Source organism: Macadamia integrifolia, chromosome 5 (genome assembly GCF_013358625.1).
Source record: "Macadamia integrifolia cultivar HAES 741 chromosome 5, SCU_Mint_v3, whole genome shotgun sequence".
In the NCBI taxonomy this organism is placed as follows: domain Eukaryota; kingdom Viridiplantae; phylum Streptophyta; class Magnoliopsida; order Proteales; family Proteaceae; genus Macadamia; species Macadamia integrifolia.
This window is the reverse complement of record NC_056561.1, coordinates 44,860,164-44,878,043: the sequence shown is the minus strand read 5'-3', so window position 1 is coordinate 44,878,043 and position 17,880 is coordinate 44,860,164. Positions and strand designations below refer to the sequence as shown.

The 17,880-nt window shown below is 37.5% G+C and overlaps 1 protein-coding gene across 2 annotated transcripts in view; it reads left to right on the top strand.

The window, feature by feature from the left end:
• The first annotated feature begins 416 nt into the window (after positions 1-416).
• The window catches only part of LOC122079906 (histone-lysine N-methyltransferase, H3 lysine-9 specific SUVH4), a 41,798-nt gene continuing 24,334 nt past the window's right edge, over positions 417-17,880 (top strand). Inside the window, exons 1-6 of one of the 2 annotated variants that reach the window (XM_042646692.1) lie at positions 417-1,296; positions 1,662-1,730; positions 11,080-11,157; positions 11,331-11,385; positions 11,598-11,707; positions 15,426-15,605. In XM_042646692.1, coding sequence (XP_042502626.1) covers positions 694-1,296; positions 1,662-1,730; positions 11,080-11,157; positions 11,331-11,385; positions 11,598-11,707; positions 15,426-15,605 — 1,095 coding nt within the window. In that variant the 5' untranslated portion in view covers positions 417-693. The remainder of the gene's footprint in view (positions 1,297-1,661; positions 1,731-11,079; positions 11,158-11,330; positions 11,386-11,597; positions 11,708-15,425; positions 15,606-17,880) is intronic. The other variant, XM_042646691.1, reaches the window with a different exon arrangement.

Here is a 17,880-nt window from a genome sequence, read left to right as displayed (position 1 = left end):
TCGAGGTCTGGTTCACTAAGCCTTTGTTTTGCAAATATATTAACAAAAAGGTAAAATGGTCTTTGACTTACATTTATTTGATCTAAGGGTTAAATGACCTTTTATATTTCAAAACTAACATTGTCAGATTTAGGGGAGGGGTGTAATTTCCGAAAACACATGTGTAAAATAATAATTAAACCGTAGTCTAGGAGAGGGAGTGTAATTTTTTTGTTTGGGTATAAAATCCATTACGAGTTTTTAAAATTTCAACCCATGTGTTGCGTGCACGGGAAGCATTCGCCAAAAGGCGGAATGTGCACTGCAGTGTACTAACGTTTAAAAGGGCTACGAATGAGCCTACGACAAGTGACAGCGGCCAATTCTTGTTAATGGCGTAATAAATGCTTCGTTTGTCTAATTAATTTCATTTACAAATTACAAGTTTTCATTTCCCGCCGATTTGTCACAACTCACAAGCACGTTCAATTTTGGAAACGTGGTGCGACGCTTCCTCTGCCTTCTCTTTTTGGCAATTCCCCGACCTCATTTTACAACAACCCGAAAACCCTAGATTCAAGAACTGAAGCCTCAACTTTTTCGTCCTCTCTTCCGACGTTTGCACTGTAATATTCTGTGTGAACTGTTTGCTATCGTCTTCTTAGTCGATTTCGAACTCCGCGAGGTTTCTGTCGAGGGGGTTTGCTGTCCATCATGGTTGTGCATTCAGTCCCTCCTCTTGATTCATATTGTAATCCTCTAGCAAGTGATTCAATAAATGAAATTAACAATGAAACACTTAAAAGGGATCCCATTTCAACCCCGAGCGAGGAGGAAATGGAAATTGAAGCGGCTGTTGTCTCAGTGACAAAAGGCGTTGCGCAGCACGTTCAGAAGATTGTATCCGAGAATGATTCTGCTTCCGTTGGTAGAAGATGTAGTGCGAGGCTGCGAAACCGACCAGAAAACAAGCGACCCTATTACGGCACTGACAGTAGGGTGGATGCGACGTTAGAAAATGTGAAAGACAAAGGTAGTAGCAAGAATACCAAACTTCTTAAAAGGGGAAAGTTGGCCAACGACGTTGTTGTAGAGGCTGCAGGTTGTATAACTTGTCCAATGCTTGAATGGTCAGACAAATTGATGGCACCTGTTGATTTCCGATTTGTTGATTCTGTTGTTGTAACTCCCAAGGAGGTTCAAGAAAAGGTCAAACTCGGTGATTGCTATAATGTTGATGCAATGGGGAGAAGTGCCTATGCTAGGGTCAAGGATACTTTAAGGATATTTAATACACATTACCTTCACTTTGTCCAAGTGAGTATCTAAGCTAATTTATCCATTGAATTCTCACTAACATTTATGTATTGGAAGTTACCACGGTGGAAAACCATCAATATTGTTTTCCATCTGATTCATTTTATATTGTATTTCTTTACTTACAACAAGTTTGTGTTTGAATGTTGATAAAATATATAATATTCATGCTGCAGTTTGATACATTATATGTTTTATTGTGTGGATCTTGATCATGTTTTTGCAAGATATAGTATGAATGATGATGATAAATCTATCAATCCATTAGGTGTTTTCCATTTATAAATGTTGATTAATGGGACTTAACTAGCAATTTTTGATGTATTCATTTTTTTTATTGATGGAAAGAGGTATATTTTATTTAGGAAGAAGAGAAGAGGTGTAGGAAAGCTGAAGTAGATGCAAAAAAGGTTGCTCGAGGTTCAGCATCTAAGGTTAGTATATACTTCATTTTCATGTTTATTCTTTTCAGTGGAGCTTATTTTGACTTTGCTGTTATATGATACGAGCACTAGAGTTGGACTCAAACTCTTTTGGATATTGTAAATTTCTAAAATATGAAGAAGGAAGCTTTTGTTATAGTTATTGTCGAACATTAAATTAACATGTGAACTTTTTCATCATGCACATGGCAATGGTCATAAACAAATTTAAACAATAGCTTTCTCTATGAAAAACAAACTTTATGGTTTTTGCTGGACGTTCGTTGCATCAAAAAGCAAGGAACAAAGAAAAAGGAAATCTAGTACTGTCGTACAAGGGTCTATGAAAGGTCAAAATCTAATATGTGTCCAATTCAATGCAAGATCCATTTTGAAGAATCAATGCATCCTTAATTTATGTTTAAATGTGGTTTTACTGTTGATTTATAATACGACTCATTCATTCAACTATAAAACAAATCAATTTGTTTATTTTATATTCAAGTAGAACAATTGATTAAATTTTAGACATGTTTTATGGTTTCTCTTTGTTTTTATTGTTTTGAACCCATAGAATTACTTAGATCATAGTTTTATGAATTGCTTTGCAACTACTCTTTGATTGATTTTCTTTGTACTCAAAATGTGGAGACTCCGTCGTCCCAATATATTGGAGTCATTCTATTTACAAATCTAATATATTCAATGCAATTTCCAGTTAGCTGATACTGAAGCACATATCAGAATTAGTACTCTTTTGTTTGAATTCTTTAAATAACAGCTTGTAGTCCTTTGTTGGACAAATTTGAAGATTTGAAATTGGATGAAGTTTTGGGTTAATACCTTGGCTGCCAAGACCTGCGTATCCGTCTCTCTCTATCTCTCAAGTTCTCTCTCGTCTTTATCTCTACCCTCTCCCCTTCCCTGCGACTCGATTGTCCTCTCTATTGATCCATTCCTTGCTTCCCCTGTCACAGTTATATCATTAGTTACTGGGTTTCTCTCTGCTAGACAGTACTTCCAGTATCAACAAGGAGTTTTGTTGCATCATTAATCTTTGTCGAATGGCTCTGAGATTTGGTACAAAGGCAATTCTTGACCATATAATTGTAAAGGCATCACTTAGGCGTCCAGGCCCCTTGGTCGACCTGGGAGCCTTATTGGTATCACTTGATTTTGGACCCTCCCCAACGCCTTGAGGTACCTAAATGCTGTGACAACTATGGACCGTAACCCAAAGGTTTTTGTCTCTCACATCATCTTTGTTAAGATATGAGGCATGAGTTGGGGTTTGTCCCAACGTGATATAGTTATTTTATTTCCTTTCCGAGTTGGATTAAGTTGTTTACTTTCCTAGTTAGGTTAGATCATTAGTTTCCTAAGTTAGAGTTAGATTAGGATTTATATTTCTTATTTCTTTAAGAACTATGGTTGTAATTGCTTGGCTTTGTTTATTATAAATCATACATTGGAGGGGGATTGCCAAGCTATTGGCTATTAGTCTCTTTGGTAGTCCTTTCTCTTCTCCTTTTTCTCTCTCTCTCTTGCAATTTCTGGTTACAGATCTTTGGGTTTGTAACATGGTATCAGAGCAAAACCAGTAGCTATTTTGAGTGTCGTTCTAAGTTCTCTAGCTATTGGTGAAACCCTAGTTCATTGAAGAAGAACAACTAGGGCTTCGTTTGGGTTTTGATGTACATATATATATATATTATTTTTATAAAAATCATACCTGTGATTATGTTATGCTGAATTGATGATGGAACATTTATGTGTTTCCATCTACTGTTTGCTACAAAGGGATTGATTATTTTCTGAAGATATATTTACCTCTATTACTGATCGAGTCTGTTGTTTTGCTGCTTATTGGTAATAAATATCGATTATTGATAACTCGTTTTATTGCTATCTTTGTTACTGAATTGCTCCTATCGATTTTATTTTTTGATTTCTATTGGGGAGTTGATGGATTGGATTGAAGGAATACGTCTTTAGTTGGTATTTCCCCTTGATTCTACTGGTTTCGTGGTAATCGCTGCCCTCAACTTCTTACTGGGATGTTGTGACTTGGAGGTCTCCTCGTGTGGTTATTGTTGGTTGATGAATTTGTTATTGAAGCGGAAACATTGTGGTGCAATTCCTTTTTCACAAGTTGCCAGTTTCTTGGTTGCATGTTATACTCCTCTTTTCCTGTGGTTGACGTGAGTATTGCCTTTGTGAGGAAGAATATATCCTCATGTTAACTTCTTTTCTCCTTTTTATATTTTAGTTTCCATTATTACCCCTTCCATTGCCATTAAGTCTCTCATGTCCTATTAATTTATCTTGCTTTATAGTGTACACTTTGGCTATACACTACTCTCATTACTTGGTTTTCTCATTTTATCTCTTTAATTTCCAATACTAACCCTCCCTTTGTCTCTTATGCTTTTATACCCATTAAATAACTTTCCTTCTAAGTTTGTCCCCAACCCCAATAATTACTAATCCCCTTTGTGTCCCATTGTCTTTACATTCCTAGTTTACCCTTTTGCCTTAGCTTGTGCTAAAAAATTGGGTTTTAATTAATTACAGTTTTTCTATTAACCCTTGCTATTGTCTATTATGTACTTGTATGAGTTTATACTGAACCATGTGGGTATTTTGGCTCGGGTTTTGCATCAATTGGGGATTGCGTGAAATAATTATAGAATTGCCGTTGGGCTTATACGTATATATATTTTCCATATTATTTCTATGCCGGCTCCCACGATTAGATCAAAGTGGTACTTGCAATTTTTTGAAAAATTGTAATTGCATGATATGGTGGTGGGAGATTATTTGTTCAATTGTGCTAGCGTGAGAGGGAGATTGGTGGTTATCATTATCATCTACTCAAGTCATCAACTCAAGATTATTATTATTCTGCACTCCTGTTTTAAACAAAAACTTTATCTTATGTAAATGGTATTTATTATTTAGCAACAATGCAATTTATCTAGTGCACAACAACCTTATGCTGTCTTGTTTTCAACAACTTTATTCTAAGTGGTTCTTGCTAAGTTATATAAGACCTCTGTTTGGGGCTTAGGAATGTGCCTTGTATATACTAATCAGATCTATAATTATGTGATCTTAGTGATAACGTTATTGTTACCTTGTTGTTGGAGTGCCATCTTTGAGAAGGGCTTATGATGTAGCTGCCGGATGCTACACTTTTATTTCTCTTTTTAAGATGACTACTTACTACATGCCTTCCTTGGGAAGAGCTTGTGATGTTTTTATTGTTACTATGATATTTGGATTGCGATTCGACCGCTTATTTTTGTTCGATGTTGATGGTTGTGCTAGATTTATTCGACATTAGATTTTTATTTATTATTGCTATTGATGAATGGTGTGCTTGAGCTAATATTGTTATGGAATTTATCTAGATTGATTGAAGTTTTCTTTGTGCTCACTGGCGTTTATGACTACTACAAGACCGATGCTACCTTTGATATCTATTAATGTTGTTCTAAGCTGGAGCCCTTGACATATATTGTGACACCTAAGAATACGACAAGTACCGGACCCGCCTGGGAGATCATTAAAGTGTCCTTACTAAGAATACAACTAGTACTAAGGTGTTTGGGAGATATGTGATGGTGTGCAAACTTTAGTCCCACATCGCCTAGGGGAGATTACTGAGCTTGTTAATAACCTTTAGCCTCCTTAACGTGGCATAACGCGTTTTAAAGCCTTGATGCCCATGGGCTAAAGATAATAATATTGTGCAAAGTTAATGGGGCTGGGGTGCTACAAATGGTATCAGAGCAAACGTTGACAGTTTGTGGGGTCACAACAAGGATGTTGTGTCAAAAGGGGAGAAGATTGTGACACTCAAGAATAGGCAAGTACCGGATCCGCCTAAGAGATCGGTGAGATGCCCCCATTAAGAATACGGCTAGTACCAGGGTATTTGGGACATCGGTGAGGGTGTGCAAATTTTAGTCCCACATCGCCTAGGGGGAGATTATTGGGCTAGTTAATAATCTCTAGCCTCCTTAATATGGCATAACACATTTTAAAGCCTTAAGGCTTATGGACCAAAGAGGACAATATTGTGCAAGGTCAATGGGGTCGGGGCATTACATGTATACTCCAACTTGAGGGGGAGTGTTAAGATATGAGTCATGAGTTGGTGGTCTGTCACTATGTGAAATAGTTATTTTATTTCCTTATTAGTGTGACTGGGTTGCTTACTTTCCTAGTTAGTCTAGATCATTAGTTTCCTAAATTAGAGTTAGACTAGATCCTTGGTTTCCTAAATTAGAGTTAGACTTGGATTTCTCTTTCTTATTTCTACAAGTACTAGGGTTATAATTGCTTGGTTATGTTTATTATAAATATTACAATGGTGGGGACTGGGGACTGCCAAGCTATTGGTTGGTAGTCTCTTTGATAGTCCCTTGTCCACTTCTCCCTTAATATCTTTCTCTCTCTTGCAGTTAGTGGTTACAAGTATGACCTTGGCTAGACCCTATTGGAGGGTAAGGATCCATGTAACTGACCCCATGTCGCGAAGATTCTCCTGACTTGTTGGGCTGTGCCTATTTCCTCTTACTTTCATCTTTCTACTCTTTGTAGTTTGGACTTTTTTTTCCTTTTGTGTTTTGATTGGATCCATGTAGCCGACCCCATTAAGTTGTGATTAAGGCTAAGATTGTTGATGTTTTTATTGAGTATCAAAGCACCCGGACCTAGGAAAAGAACTAAAACTTTGTAATTAGTTAATTGTAGAATACATAAAGGGACGAGGTTCTCTAGTTAGTGATATAAACATTGAATCTCTGGCAAAACTAGTCCTGGCATGTGGCAGCTCAGATGTTGGCCATATTGCAGGAGTAGATTACAAGAAACTAGCCCAGTAGTTTATAACCCTAAACAATACAAGTAGGACCAGAAAATAAAGAAATAAGATCATTAAATAAACTCCCAAGGATATAATACTCATATAGGAGTCAGGAGCAAAACCAGCACAAAACCCAACCTGATAGGAGAGAGGAAGACTTGCTATAGAGCTGGAGAGAGAGAGGTGCGGCCAGGTCTGTAGGAGTCCGATTGAGCTGCACTCTTGGGCGTATATAGTCCCTAGGGAGGGTACAAAACCCCCAAAGTTGAGAGGATTCTGATGGTTGGTTGTGAAGTTACAAGCTTTGTTGATTTTCTGACCTAGGAGAGAGAAAACTTCAAGATTCTTCAGATCAACAGCTGGTAACTTCAGATGGTCTTCAAGAGAGGATCGATTGATCTTATAAAAGTGTAGAACCAGTCCCCAAAAGGATCTGCAGACCGGATCTCAGACTTGGGCAGCAATGAGGGTTGATTGGCTTCAAGAACAGGAACTCTTTGGCTGATCGATTCTCGTTTTTAATGCTTGGACAAATCTGAACTTCTTTAATATTCACAACAGCAGTAAACATAAACAACAGCAATTAAGAATGAAAATAAAAGGATTAAACCAAGAAGAAACAAGGGAAAGTGGGGGAGGAGGTGGCTATCTCAACTTGGGCTTCTCACCCACAACTATCTTAGCTGCTCTAAGCATTTAGTTGCAAACTTTCTTTTCATTCCAATCTGTCCAATAATGATACATATGCCTCTCTATTTATAGAGGGGAAGTTTACAATCATACTAAGATTATGAGCTAGTTTACAAAGAGGACTAGACACTCCTACTACAACTAGGAATTCAAAATAGGACTAGGACTTGACTTTATGACTCCAACATGGAGTAGGATTAACTAACTAATAGTCCATATAGGACTTTACAACCAACTAATGGTCTAATGGGCCTTTATTGAATTAAATAACAACTAATTAAACTAATGAATTAAATCCCGTTTTCCTACCTTCTACCCATATTTTAGGCCCATTAAAGTGGCCCATTTCAAAGAAAACCAATGGGATTAAAGGCCCAACACATACAGAACACAAATTGCAAATAAGCCCAAGTGACTTATCTACATCAGGCCATGTAATGCAGAAGTTGGTAAGAGATTGCTAACTCCCACAGTGTTAACCCCAAGAACACAATTAACAGTTCCACAATAGCCTTAAGGATAGCTGATAGAAAATCAGAGGAATAACACAGAAACAACCAGCAACAATACTCCAGAAATATAACATGAAAATAGGAACAAAAAACCAAGCTAAACTGTCCCAAAAGAGAGGAGAGAGAAACCTGCGGCCGGAAGAGAGAGAGAGGTGTGGCTGACTGTGTGTAGCTCCAATGGAGTTGATCTTCTGGTCGATTGTAGGCCCAGGTGTGAGGAATAAAACCCCCAAATATTAACAGATTTTGACGGCTGGTTGCAGAGTTATGGAAGTTCTTGATTTCTGACCTAGGAGAGAGAAAATCAAGAATTGCAGAAAACCAGAAGTGAACAGCTGCCGATGGCCTTCCAACAGAGATCGAGTGGCCCCTTGGAGAGATGAATCAGTCCTTAGAAGGTCCTGCAGATCAGACCTCTGAGTTGGCCAGAGTGGAGATCGAGTGGTTCCAAGTTAGATCTGAATCTTGAAATCGATCCTTGCTGTGACAGAAAACAGAAACCAGAAATCTGATTGCAGAAATTAAGAAAATAAATAAGAGAATGTGGGGGAGGAGTGGCTGTCTCGGCCAGGGGTTCTCACCCACAACTATCTCAGTTGTTTTAACATAATGACTGCAATTTTCTTTATTAAAATCTGAAATTTAGTTTTACATAAGCTCCTCTTATATAGAGGGCAGGACCTTCCTAATTACAGTCATACTAATACTAGGAAATAAAACCTATGTGAAAAATAGAGTGCTAAGACAATTTGGACTCGACATCCACTTAATTAAATCGGTAGGCCCAATGGGCCTCTACTTAATTAAAAAAAACTAATTAAATACCCCCAGCCGATTGGGCCCAATGGGCCCTTATTTATAACTAATGACTTAGCCACTCAAGTGGACTTAGGGGTTTACTTAGTCCGATTGGCCTTCTTGGCTGGACCCTTCTTCCTTTCATATCTCCTTCTATAATGTGCATCTACCATGGTTCTGAAGTTTTTTGGATATGTACACCCAACATTTCTTGCTCACATATCAAGAGGATGCATAGACTAAATAGAAGGTGCATGGAGATACATGAGAGGACATTATTGTATATGAGAGTGTATATAATTTGTTTTTGGGTGAATAAAAAATTCATTACCAAAGTAGAGAAGAAAGGTCAAATACAACTATCTATGGAATGGAGTGACTTTCCTTAATCTCCTCTTCCCTATATCCCCTTTTTGTACCTTATTTTCTTTTTGCTGCAGGAGAATTAATTTCTTTTCATGTATTGTTTATGTTGATTGGCATGTAGTTCAAGGTCAATCTTCCTAATCTGAGTTCGAGATGGGATGAGACAAACAAAACAAAGCCCAACCTTTACATAGTGGGGAGAAGGAGGCATGGGCTTTTGTATCTATAGGAGGATAGGCCCCATGAATTTCTAATATGCCTATTTTTAGTGGAATCAATTCACCGAGCAGGAGACCCTTTGATCTTGGATTTGACTTCAAAGAGAATAGAGCTCCAAATCTGCTGAAGTGATCTAGCTTTAGAGGTCCACCTTCTAAGATTGCGCTCAAGCCAGATGTGGGGGATAGCGGCACCAAAAGCTATTTTACCCACAATATCATTGTAGTGTTTCCCAGAAAAAGACATGTCGACCTAGATCCATTCTCTGTCAAAGGACAGAATTCTTTTCTCCTTGGTTGGGGGTGCCGAAACAGCATTCGAGTGGCTCCTTATCATTGTTTTTTTAGGGATGACAAAATTTTGACCAATCCACTGGACTGATTTTGCCTGACTTTATTAAAACCAGATCCGGACAAGACTATGTAATTCATAAACACTCACTTGGTCAAGGTCTCGCTATTTGAGCAGGTTGATCCTGTTTGTCTGTAGTTGATACATTAAAATATGATAATAATATGGTATTAGCTTATTTAGTGAAGTTTTTTTTTTTTTTTTTTCTATTTTGACATTAGGATGAGTTCACAGCTTGTAAATATCTTTTTTATGCGTTATTTACTTGCTTGTGCACAAGAGCAATGGTTTTCTTGATGCAGGCGGAGGCTGCAAATCCGATTAGTTGGGCCTGATTATCCCCGTTTTAAGTCCCTAGTAGGTTATTTGTGTCTTGGTCCAAGTATTTATGGGTTTTTATTTTGTAATGGGCCAATTTATATGCCCACGTATGAGATGTCTGTGTTCTGTACGAGATTAGATGTTAGTTTCTAGTTCTTAGTTTCTGTTTCCTAGGAGGTTTAGGCTAATTTGAGTCCATATTGAGTTGTTTGTAATTTAATAAGAGAGCTTGAGATTCTGGTTCTAGAAACTCTAGAAAGTTTCTAATTTCAGATTCGTTGGTTCTCAAGTTTAGAAGAAAAGAAAATTTTTAGAGTTTAGACATTGCTAAGGATAGAAAGTTTAGGGATTAGTTAGTCTATAAATAAGTGGTCTGATCAGTTATGTAATTGTGTGATTTGATTGAATGAATGAGAATTAAAGGTTTGCAGGATAGCCAACGATTGGTGTTTGTGTGTGGAATTTCCCAACGTCACTGCCTGGTTGATTACTTTCTTATTTGTTGTCGTTATTTCGAAGTTTTTTTCCACATGTCCCCTGAATTCTGTCCCTGTTCATTGGTTCTAGGATTTTTAATTCTACATATCAATCACAGCCCATTCCAACACCTGCATATACCCTGTTTTCAGCCAGATTTATGTCCACCTTCAACCACTGTCTTTATGTTCTCCAACCTTTTGTCCAACCAATACCAGATTTGTCTACACACACTGGCCTATTTTCTCTTGTTTCATTTTATTTTCATCTCTTAATTTTTTTTTAAGTAAAAAAAACCTTGTCAAACTTTACCCATCACCTCAATGGTTTGATCTTCAGTCCAGTTTTTAGAACTATGGTTTTGGTGTCCCTACACCAGGTGAACGGTGAACACATGACGAGAACATGGGGAGCTGTATGGGGGCTATAAGAATCTTCTTTGTTATCTCGGAGGGGAGGGGTTTAAACAACCACTTTTAAGGAACATTCTCATAAGGGAAAAAGGTCACTGAAGCTCTTTCATTTGTAGCCCTGTTGTACATCACAACATCATCTTATTATGAACTTTATGTTGTAATGTCCTAAAGAAGTAGAAATTATTATACGAGGAGGTGCAAGTTGAAAAGAGCAGGTTTATTTCATCATTCTTTTCTTGTTCTTGTTCTTATGTCTTATCCCTTTTTGATTTTTTCTCATGTGTATTCCACGTCTTATTTTTTTGGTCCCCATATGTTTTTCATATCAATGCCATAAGGGTGTCCAAAAAGTGAATGTGTCTGAACTGGATACCAAGCGTTCTTCCAAACGACCTGATCTGAAGGCAACATCCAAGGCAAGTTGCTCATCCTTTCACTTTCTTTATATAGCAAACGGCTGGTTTCATAGGCTTAAATCATACATAAGAAATTCACATGCCATGAGTCTAATTCAGTATGGCATATTTCAAAACTATGACGACTTCCTCTTTTTAGTATTACGAAGTTCAAACTGACGTCACTCTGGCAGATGATGGAGACAAATGCTATTTTATACCGTGGAAAAAGATTTGGTGACCTTCCAGGTAATTGCTTCCTATTCATTAGCTTATATATATTGTTATATTCCGTGTTATATTAAAAATAAATTTCAGTTTACTATAGAGTAAGAAAAAAGCTACTTTTATTTTAGGTTTGCATATTGTTCCAGAGTCCCAAAGGGCTCCCAATTCTGTATACATTTGACAAGTTGAACAAAATGATTAAACTCTCTACCTTTTTGGCTCTATGATGGCAGGCATTGATGTTGGGTACCAATTCTTTTCTAGAGCTGAAATGGTTGCTATAGGCTTCCATAGCCATTGGTTGTCTGGAATTGATTATATGGGACAGTCCTACAGCAAGTTGGTAAGGCAGCTCTAGATTGTGCATTTCTTTAGGGAGGAAAACGGTTTTGAAGAAACATTATCTATTGTAATCATGAATTATTTCAAATATTGAATATGTACTTTATGCCTTGTGCTTGCTTATGTATGTATTTCTACATTTCTGACTGACCATACAAAAGGTCAGAACTACAAGAAAACAATTTCAAAAACTATGTATGTTCTTTGCACTTAGTATTGTCTAATCATATATAAATGCTCATCAGAAAAATTCTATAGGGATATTTTCAAGGATTGGTAAATTCTTTAGAGATTTTCAAGAATGAAATTTAAATTTATGTGTGCTAAAGTCCCCCCAGATTCTTTGCATTAGCCAGTTGCCATCATAACTTTACCTCTTTTATATTCACTCTCACACCCCACAAAAGGTACTATATTCCTTGTGACGTGATCACAGCTTGTATATGATCTTCAGAGCTGTCGCCTTAGAAAATGTTGGGAAGGCTTAAGGGTAGTGCTGTAGGAAATCATGTAGAAGCACACACTTTCTTAAGATTCTTACTTAGAATTTTCCCATAAACCCTTGCAATGTGATAATCTGGAGTGGTGGGTTTGAGGAACAGCTTGTTAGTGCCTAAAAAATAATGTTAGTGGCACTTTGGATTAATTCATAACTTAGTGGAATAAATCTTGTTGAAGTTTTACTTCATTTTTTGGAAGATGAAGATGAACCCAATAATCTATGCTTCATGTTTGTGATGATTAGTAGGTTTAAGTTGAATTGTTGGATTAATTGGTTTTAGGTACTAGTACCAAAGATGTTCATTTGAAATCCATTTAGTGTTTTGGATTATCTTGAGATCTAGGGTAAAGTGTCATAGGGTTTCTTTGATCTACTAAGGGTTTGGCTGGAACATCTATAACCTGTTCACAAGTTTCAAGATCAGTTGCTGAATGATCAGGTCAATGACTTGACTTATTGCTTGGTCATTAATTCATGGATAGCGTTATTTTGTTACACTAGATCTTGCTGAGTCGTTGAGGACTAATGCTCCAAAGGAGAATTTTTTTAATGAATAGAATTATGTTAACAACATGAATGGGGTAGATTGCTTGAATGATTTAAGTGACCACACAAGCCCTATATTTATAATGAGCCCAAAAGAGAGTTAAAATTACAAGTACGCCCCTTTTAGCTGACCATCATTAAATAGGGTCGGTGGAAGGGGAAAAAGACCAATGTGCCCCTATGGCACTTAAAGTACATATTCTAACACTCCCCTCAAGTTGGTGCATAGATATCACACAAGCCCAACTTGACTAAACAAGGATCAAGCACTTTCCTGACTAACCTTTTAGTGAACACATCATCTAACTAATCACCAAGCTTTACAAAGGGAACACAAATCAAATGAGCATCCAACTTCTCTATGATGAAGTGTCTGTTGATCTCCACATGTTTGGTACGGTCATGATGTATTGGATTATGAGTAATATTGATAGGAGCTTTGTTATCACATTAAAGCATCATTGGAAGACAAACAGGTACACCAATATCATCTAATAGTGTGCACAACCATAACAACTCAGAAATTCGCTTTACCATAGCACATAACTCTGCTTCAACATTGGACCTAGCCACCATATTCTGCTTCTTGCATTGTTAAATGACAAGATTCCTACCCACGAAGGTACAATAACCGAAGATGGATTTTCTATCTGGTGAACCAGCCTAATCAACATTTGTATAGGCTTCAACTTTGAAATAATTATGAGGAGATAAAAGGGTCCTTTTTCTTGGAGCTGACTTCAAGTATATCAAGATACGTATAATTGTCTACATGTGGGAGGAATAACGACCATGCATAAACTAATTTACCAAGCTAATAGCCACAACAATATCAAGCCATGTGGGAGAGATAGATCAATTTTCCTATCAACCGTTAGTAACGGCCTTTGTCTACCGGTTCACCTTCCTTTTCCTTGAGTTAAGTACTAGCTTCCATAGTGGTATCAGATGGATGACAACCCAACAAATTAGTAGTCCCAATTAGTTTCGGTTAGTAGTTTCCAAATTAGGTTGTTATTTCTTGTCATTAACTAAGTATTAGACTTAGACTTGTGTTATAATTCTTTTCCTTGTATAAGAAGGAAGGTTACCTCGTAATTTCTGATTATTAATTGTAACTAGTAAACAATTGGCACTGCTGAGGGTGTCGATTGCTCTCTTCTCCTTTTGTCTCTATTTTGTTGGTTTTTATATTTCTGGTATTGTTTCAAAAGGGAAGGATTCTTCTGCTAGGCCATCATTTATCAAGATTTCTGGACCAAATTGAGGAGAAAGGACACTCAAAGAGGAGGTGCTCAACATTTTTTGTTGTGTTCCAGAAAAGACAAGTAGCCAGGGAGACTAAGACATGCCGATGAAGAAGAAATGACTGTGTTGGAAGGCAATTAGAAAAGGCTCTCTAGATCTAGACACAAAAGTTGTGGTGAGGATGATGACCCTAGAACTACCATACTAGGTTATGCCAAGGGGAGAAGGCCGACCGAGATTTGACAAGATCTCAGGCTGATTTGGAGCTGAAGAGACTAGAAGAGGAGGATGCCTATGTAACAATATCTTCTGAACCTAGGGCCTTATTGGGGAGGTAGGAAGAGCATTCCAAATAGTTGCAAACTGGGGGTGGGTAGCGGAGCCCATCCATCCTGGGAAATGATATCCACAACAAACGAGTGTCTGTGAAGGCCCACTCTATGAATCTCTCAGGAGGCGACAAAGGGAAGGAGGATGCTCAGAGGATTCTGATGGTGAAGCTATAGTCTAGTAGAGCCCCCATCCTCAATCTTAGTGGTAACACTCCCAAGAGCTGTATGACTAAGATTGTGGATCTATCTCCACACCCACGAGGCATCAGGGCTAGGAGCAATCGTCCAAATAGAGTCCGAAGCAGCTCTGTGTAAAAGCATGTTGATGTGACCGTAATGGGAAAAAGTATGTTCAGAAACAGAACATAAACGTACATAATGATTTACCTCTCTTTTGGTTTATACATCTTATTATTCTTGTGCACCCTCCTGCTATTTCAGTCATGTCCTTGATGAGAACATTGGTCATTCCATTGACTAGATTGCTAGAAAAGGTCTCCTGGTAGGCAAAATTCTTCCAATGTTTATTTGGTCACATATGGGCCTATGGGGCTGTTGTGGATGATGCTGTTTCATTGACTCCTGAGGTGGAAAGAAGTCATCTATTGGGTTCTTTTTCACTGACCTTTTCATGTGTAAGTTTCTACCTTGATAACCATGGCATGTTTAACGGATGAGGATATAATACTGTATGTTTGTTTTACGATTTGGTCTTGACTAAATAATTGATTTGAGAAACAGATTTTTCCTTTTTTGCTCCTGTGATATCTTTACTTGGCTTGCATTTAGCTGCAGCTAGGTCGTTGGGATTAATTAAAATGGTGGCATCATATGTTTGTGCCCTCATTAATAGGATCATGCAGAACTTTGTTTGAACAAGGCTATGGCTCAACTTTATATCCACCTCATGTTACTTGTTTTCTGTAATCTGTCTAATTCGTAGTTGCATTGAGATTCCTGTTGCAATAGGCTTAATTACTCTCACTTTGTTATATACCAAGTTTGTCAGTACTATTTGCTTGTAGAGAAGTAGAAAACATGGAAAAATATTTGCTGGATTTAAGCCTGTGAATTTTTTTGGAATGTTGCAGAAGGAATATAGTGGCTATACATTCCCACTTGCAGTAGCAATTGTGTTGTCAGGACAGTATGAAGATGACGTAGATAATTCTGAGGATGTTGTATATACTGGTCAAGGTGGGAACAATCTACTTGGTAATAAGCGTCAAAACCAGGATCAAGTCATGATACGCGGTAATCTGGCACTTAAGGTGCATATCTGAAAATCTCAATGTTTTCTTTGTACATCTCTCTTTTCTTTCATGTCTTTTGGCAGTATTGCATCACCCTCTGTTTATATCTATTTCTACAATACATTGTCTGTCAGTCCACTTATCTTTTGGCTCCTTTTCCTAATGTAGAGCTAATTTACACTAGGTAAATAAGCCCCAATAAGATAAACAACCCTCAACCAATACCAGTTCTGAATTCAGACTTAGAGATAAAAAAAAGTTCAACAACAAAGGCTAAGGGAAAGGCTAAATTTAAGCTCACAAGTAGGGAAACTTTAGGACAGACAAACCTGGTTTCAAGGGTCCTCAAAACACCGCTGACGATACACCAACAGTGGCTGGATCAGATCTGAAGTGGACTAACAGAATCAACACCCGGCCTCTACAGAGTTAGGGTTTCAGCAGGCCAAAGGAGAATTCCTGCGGTTCTCTTTTGGCTGGTTAGACCAGCCTCAAATCCTGGTCAAAGGAGGCCTACCCTCCAAAGGGTGCTCGAAGTTGCTGGACAGATCTGGAGAAACAGCCTGTCGATTTGCTTCCATTTCAAGCTTATCTCTTGACAAGCTTTGATCCTTGGCTGGTCTTCAAATAGGTTTAGTTTTAGCTCACAAACGCTCCTCTCACAGTAAACGATAACAGAAGAAGAGGAATAGAAAAGAAGATAGTAAGCAAGGTAGATGTGGGGGGATTGGCTATCTCAGCCTGGGCATCTCACCCACAGCTATCTCAGCTGCTTGTCTTCCTTTCTCAGGAGAGGGAGTAAGCAATAGCTGCAGCAAACTTCATTAATTCAAAACTGATTTGTGTCTACAGCAGGCTCTCTTTATATAGAGGTCTGAAATTACAAAATAGAAACTTAACTCAAATTGGAAACTAATGCAAAATAAAAACTATTACAAAAATAGAAACTACCTCTATCTTATAATTTAAGAAACAAAATATCAGCTACTAGGGACTTTCTAAAAGTGTAAACAACTACTAAAAGCAAGGAAATGAAAGGGTTTCCTATAATGGGCCAGCATAGGGGCGGGTCAAACTGCGCCTAAAGTCTGGTTCGATGGCAGCTACTTCTGGTTCGGTGGCTGCTTCTTCCTCCTGTGGTATTGTATCCCATGATGGGAATCTACATCATTGCCCCTCACGTTCAATTATTTTTTGATCATGTAATTTTTCTTAATATTCTGGTATATGCTTAATTGAATAATTTTTTTTTTTTGGATAAAAAATTCATTCCCAAGAAGAAAGAACAAATACAGCCCCAGAAGGAGAAAGAACAAGAAAACACAAGACCCAACTTAAGAGGGTGAGGCTCAATTCGGAGAGGGGGAAAGATTCCATTGGGACAACAATATGCCTGTTCCTTGGGGAGTCAATACAAGTAGGGGTCACAACCAAAAGCTTGGCTCTAATGTCGAAAGAAATGGAATCCCAAATCTGATGTGTGCTTTATTTCGTAATGTATTACGTACTGAAGTTGCTTCAACTCTTCCTCATCTCTTGATAAGCAGTAATATTTTGTCAGAAGGAACTGTGAAAGAAGTAGGTTGATTTGTTAACAACAGTTTCATCAAAGTCAAGCTTGACTTTGTTTTGAGGGGGTTATTTTTCAAATTTAAATTTCTGTTTGTGATTACATCTCTGATGCAGTGTTTTGATATCAGGTCTGTGTACTGACTTGCTAGTGGGCCCAGGTGTATTTGCTGATGATTAAGTGTTCAAGTCTTGTCTTTAGGATACTAAGCCTTATCTAGACTAATTAGTGTCATGCTGTTAGTGTATTTTAATCAAGGATTAAAGTATCGGTATCGGTCGCTGTATCGGTCGGTCAAAATTAAGATACGTATCGCTAAAGATAGGGAACACATTTTTATACACTTTTGTATAAAAAAACAGTTAAAAAAAGTTATATATAACATGTAGAATGCATAAATACTTAAGTGGAGGGTATCGTATTGATAGACAAATATATTGAGTTGAAAATGTTCAAAATGATGAGGGTATGGTATTGATAGACAAATATATTTTTTTGAGAAAAATCAAAATTTTCCATGGAAGTTGTAGAACACTTGTTTTTACATAACATATAAAAAATCTAAACATTTTTAATCATTGAGCATGAGTAGATCTAAGAAATTTGAAATAAATTGAAACCCTCATTTTCTCTTGAAAAAAGTTTGTAAATCCTTATAAATCCAATGATTTCATGTAATAATGATGCACAAAATGTGATTCTAAGTATGATGAACTAGGGGTG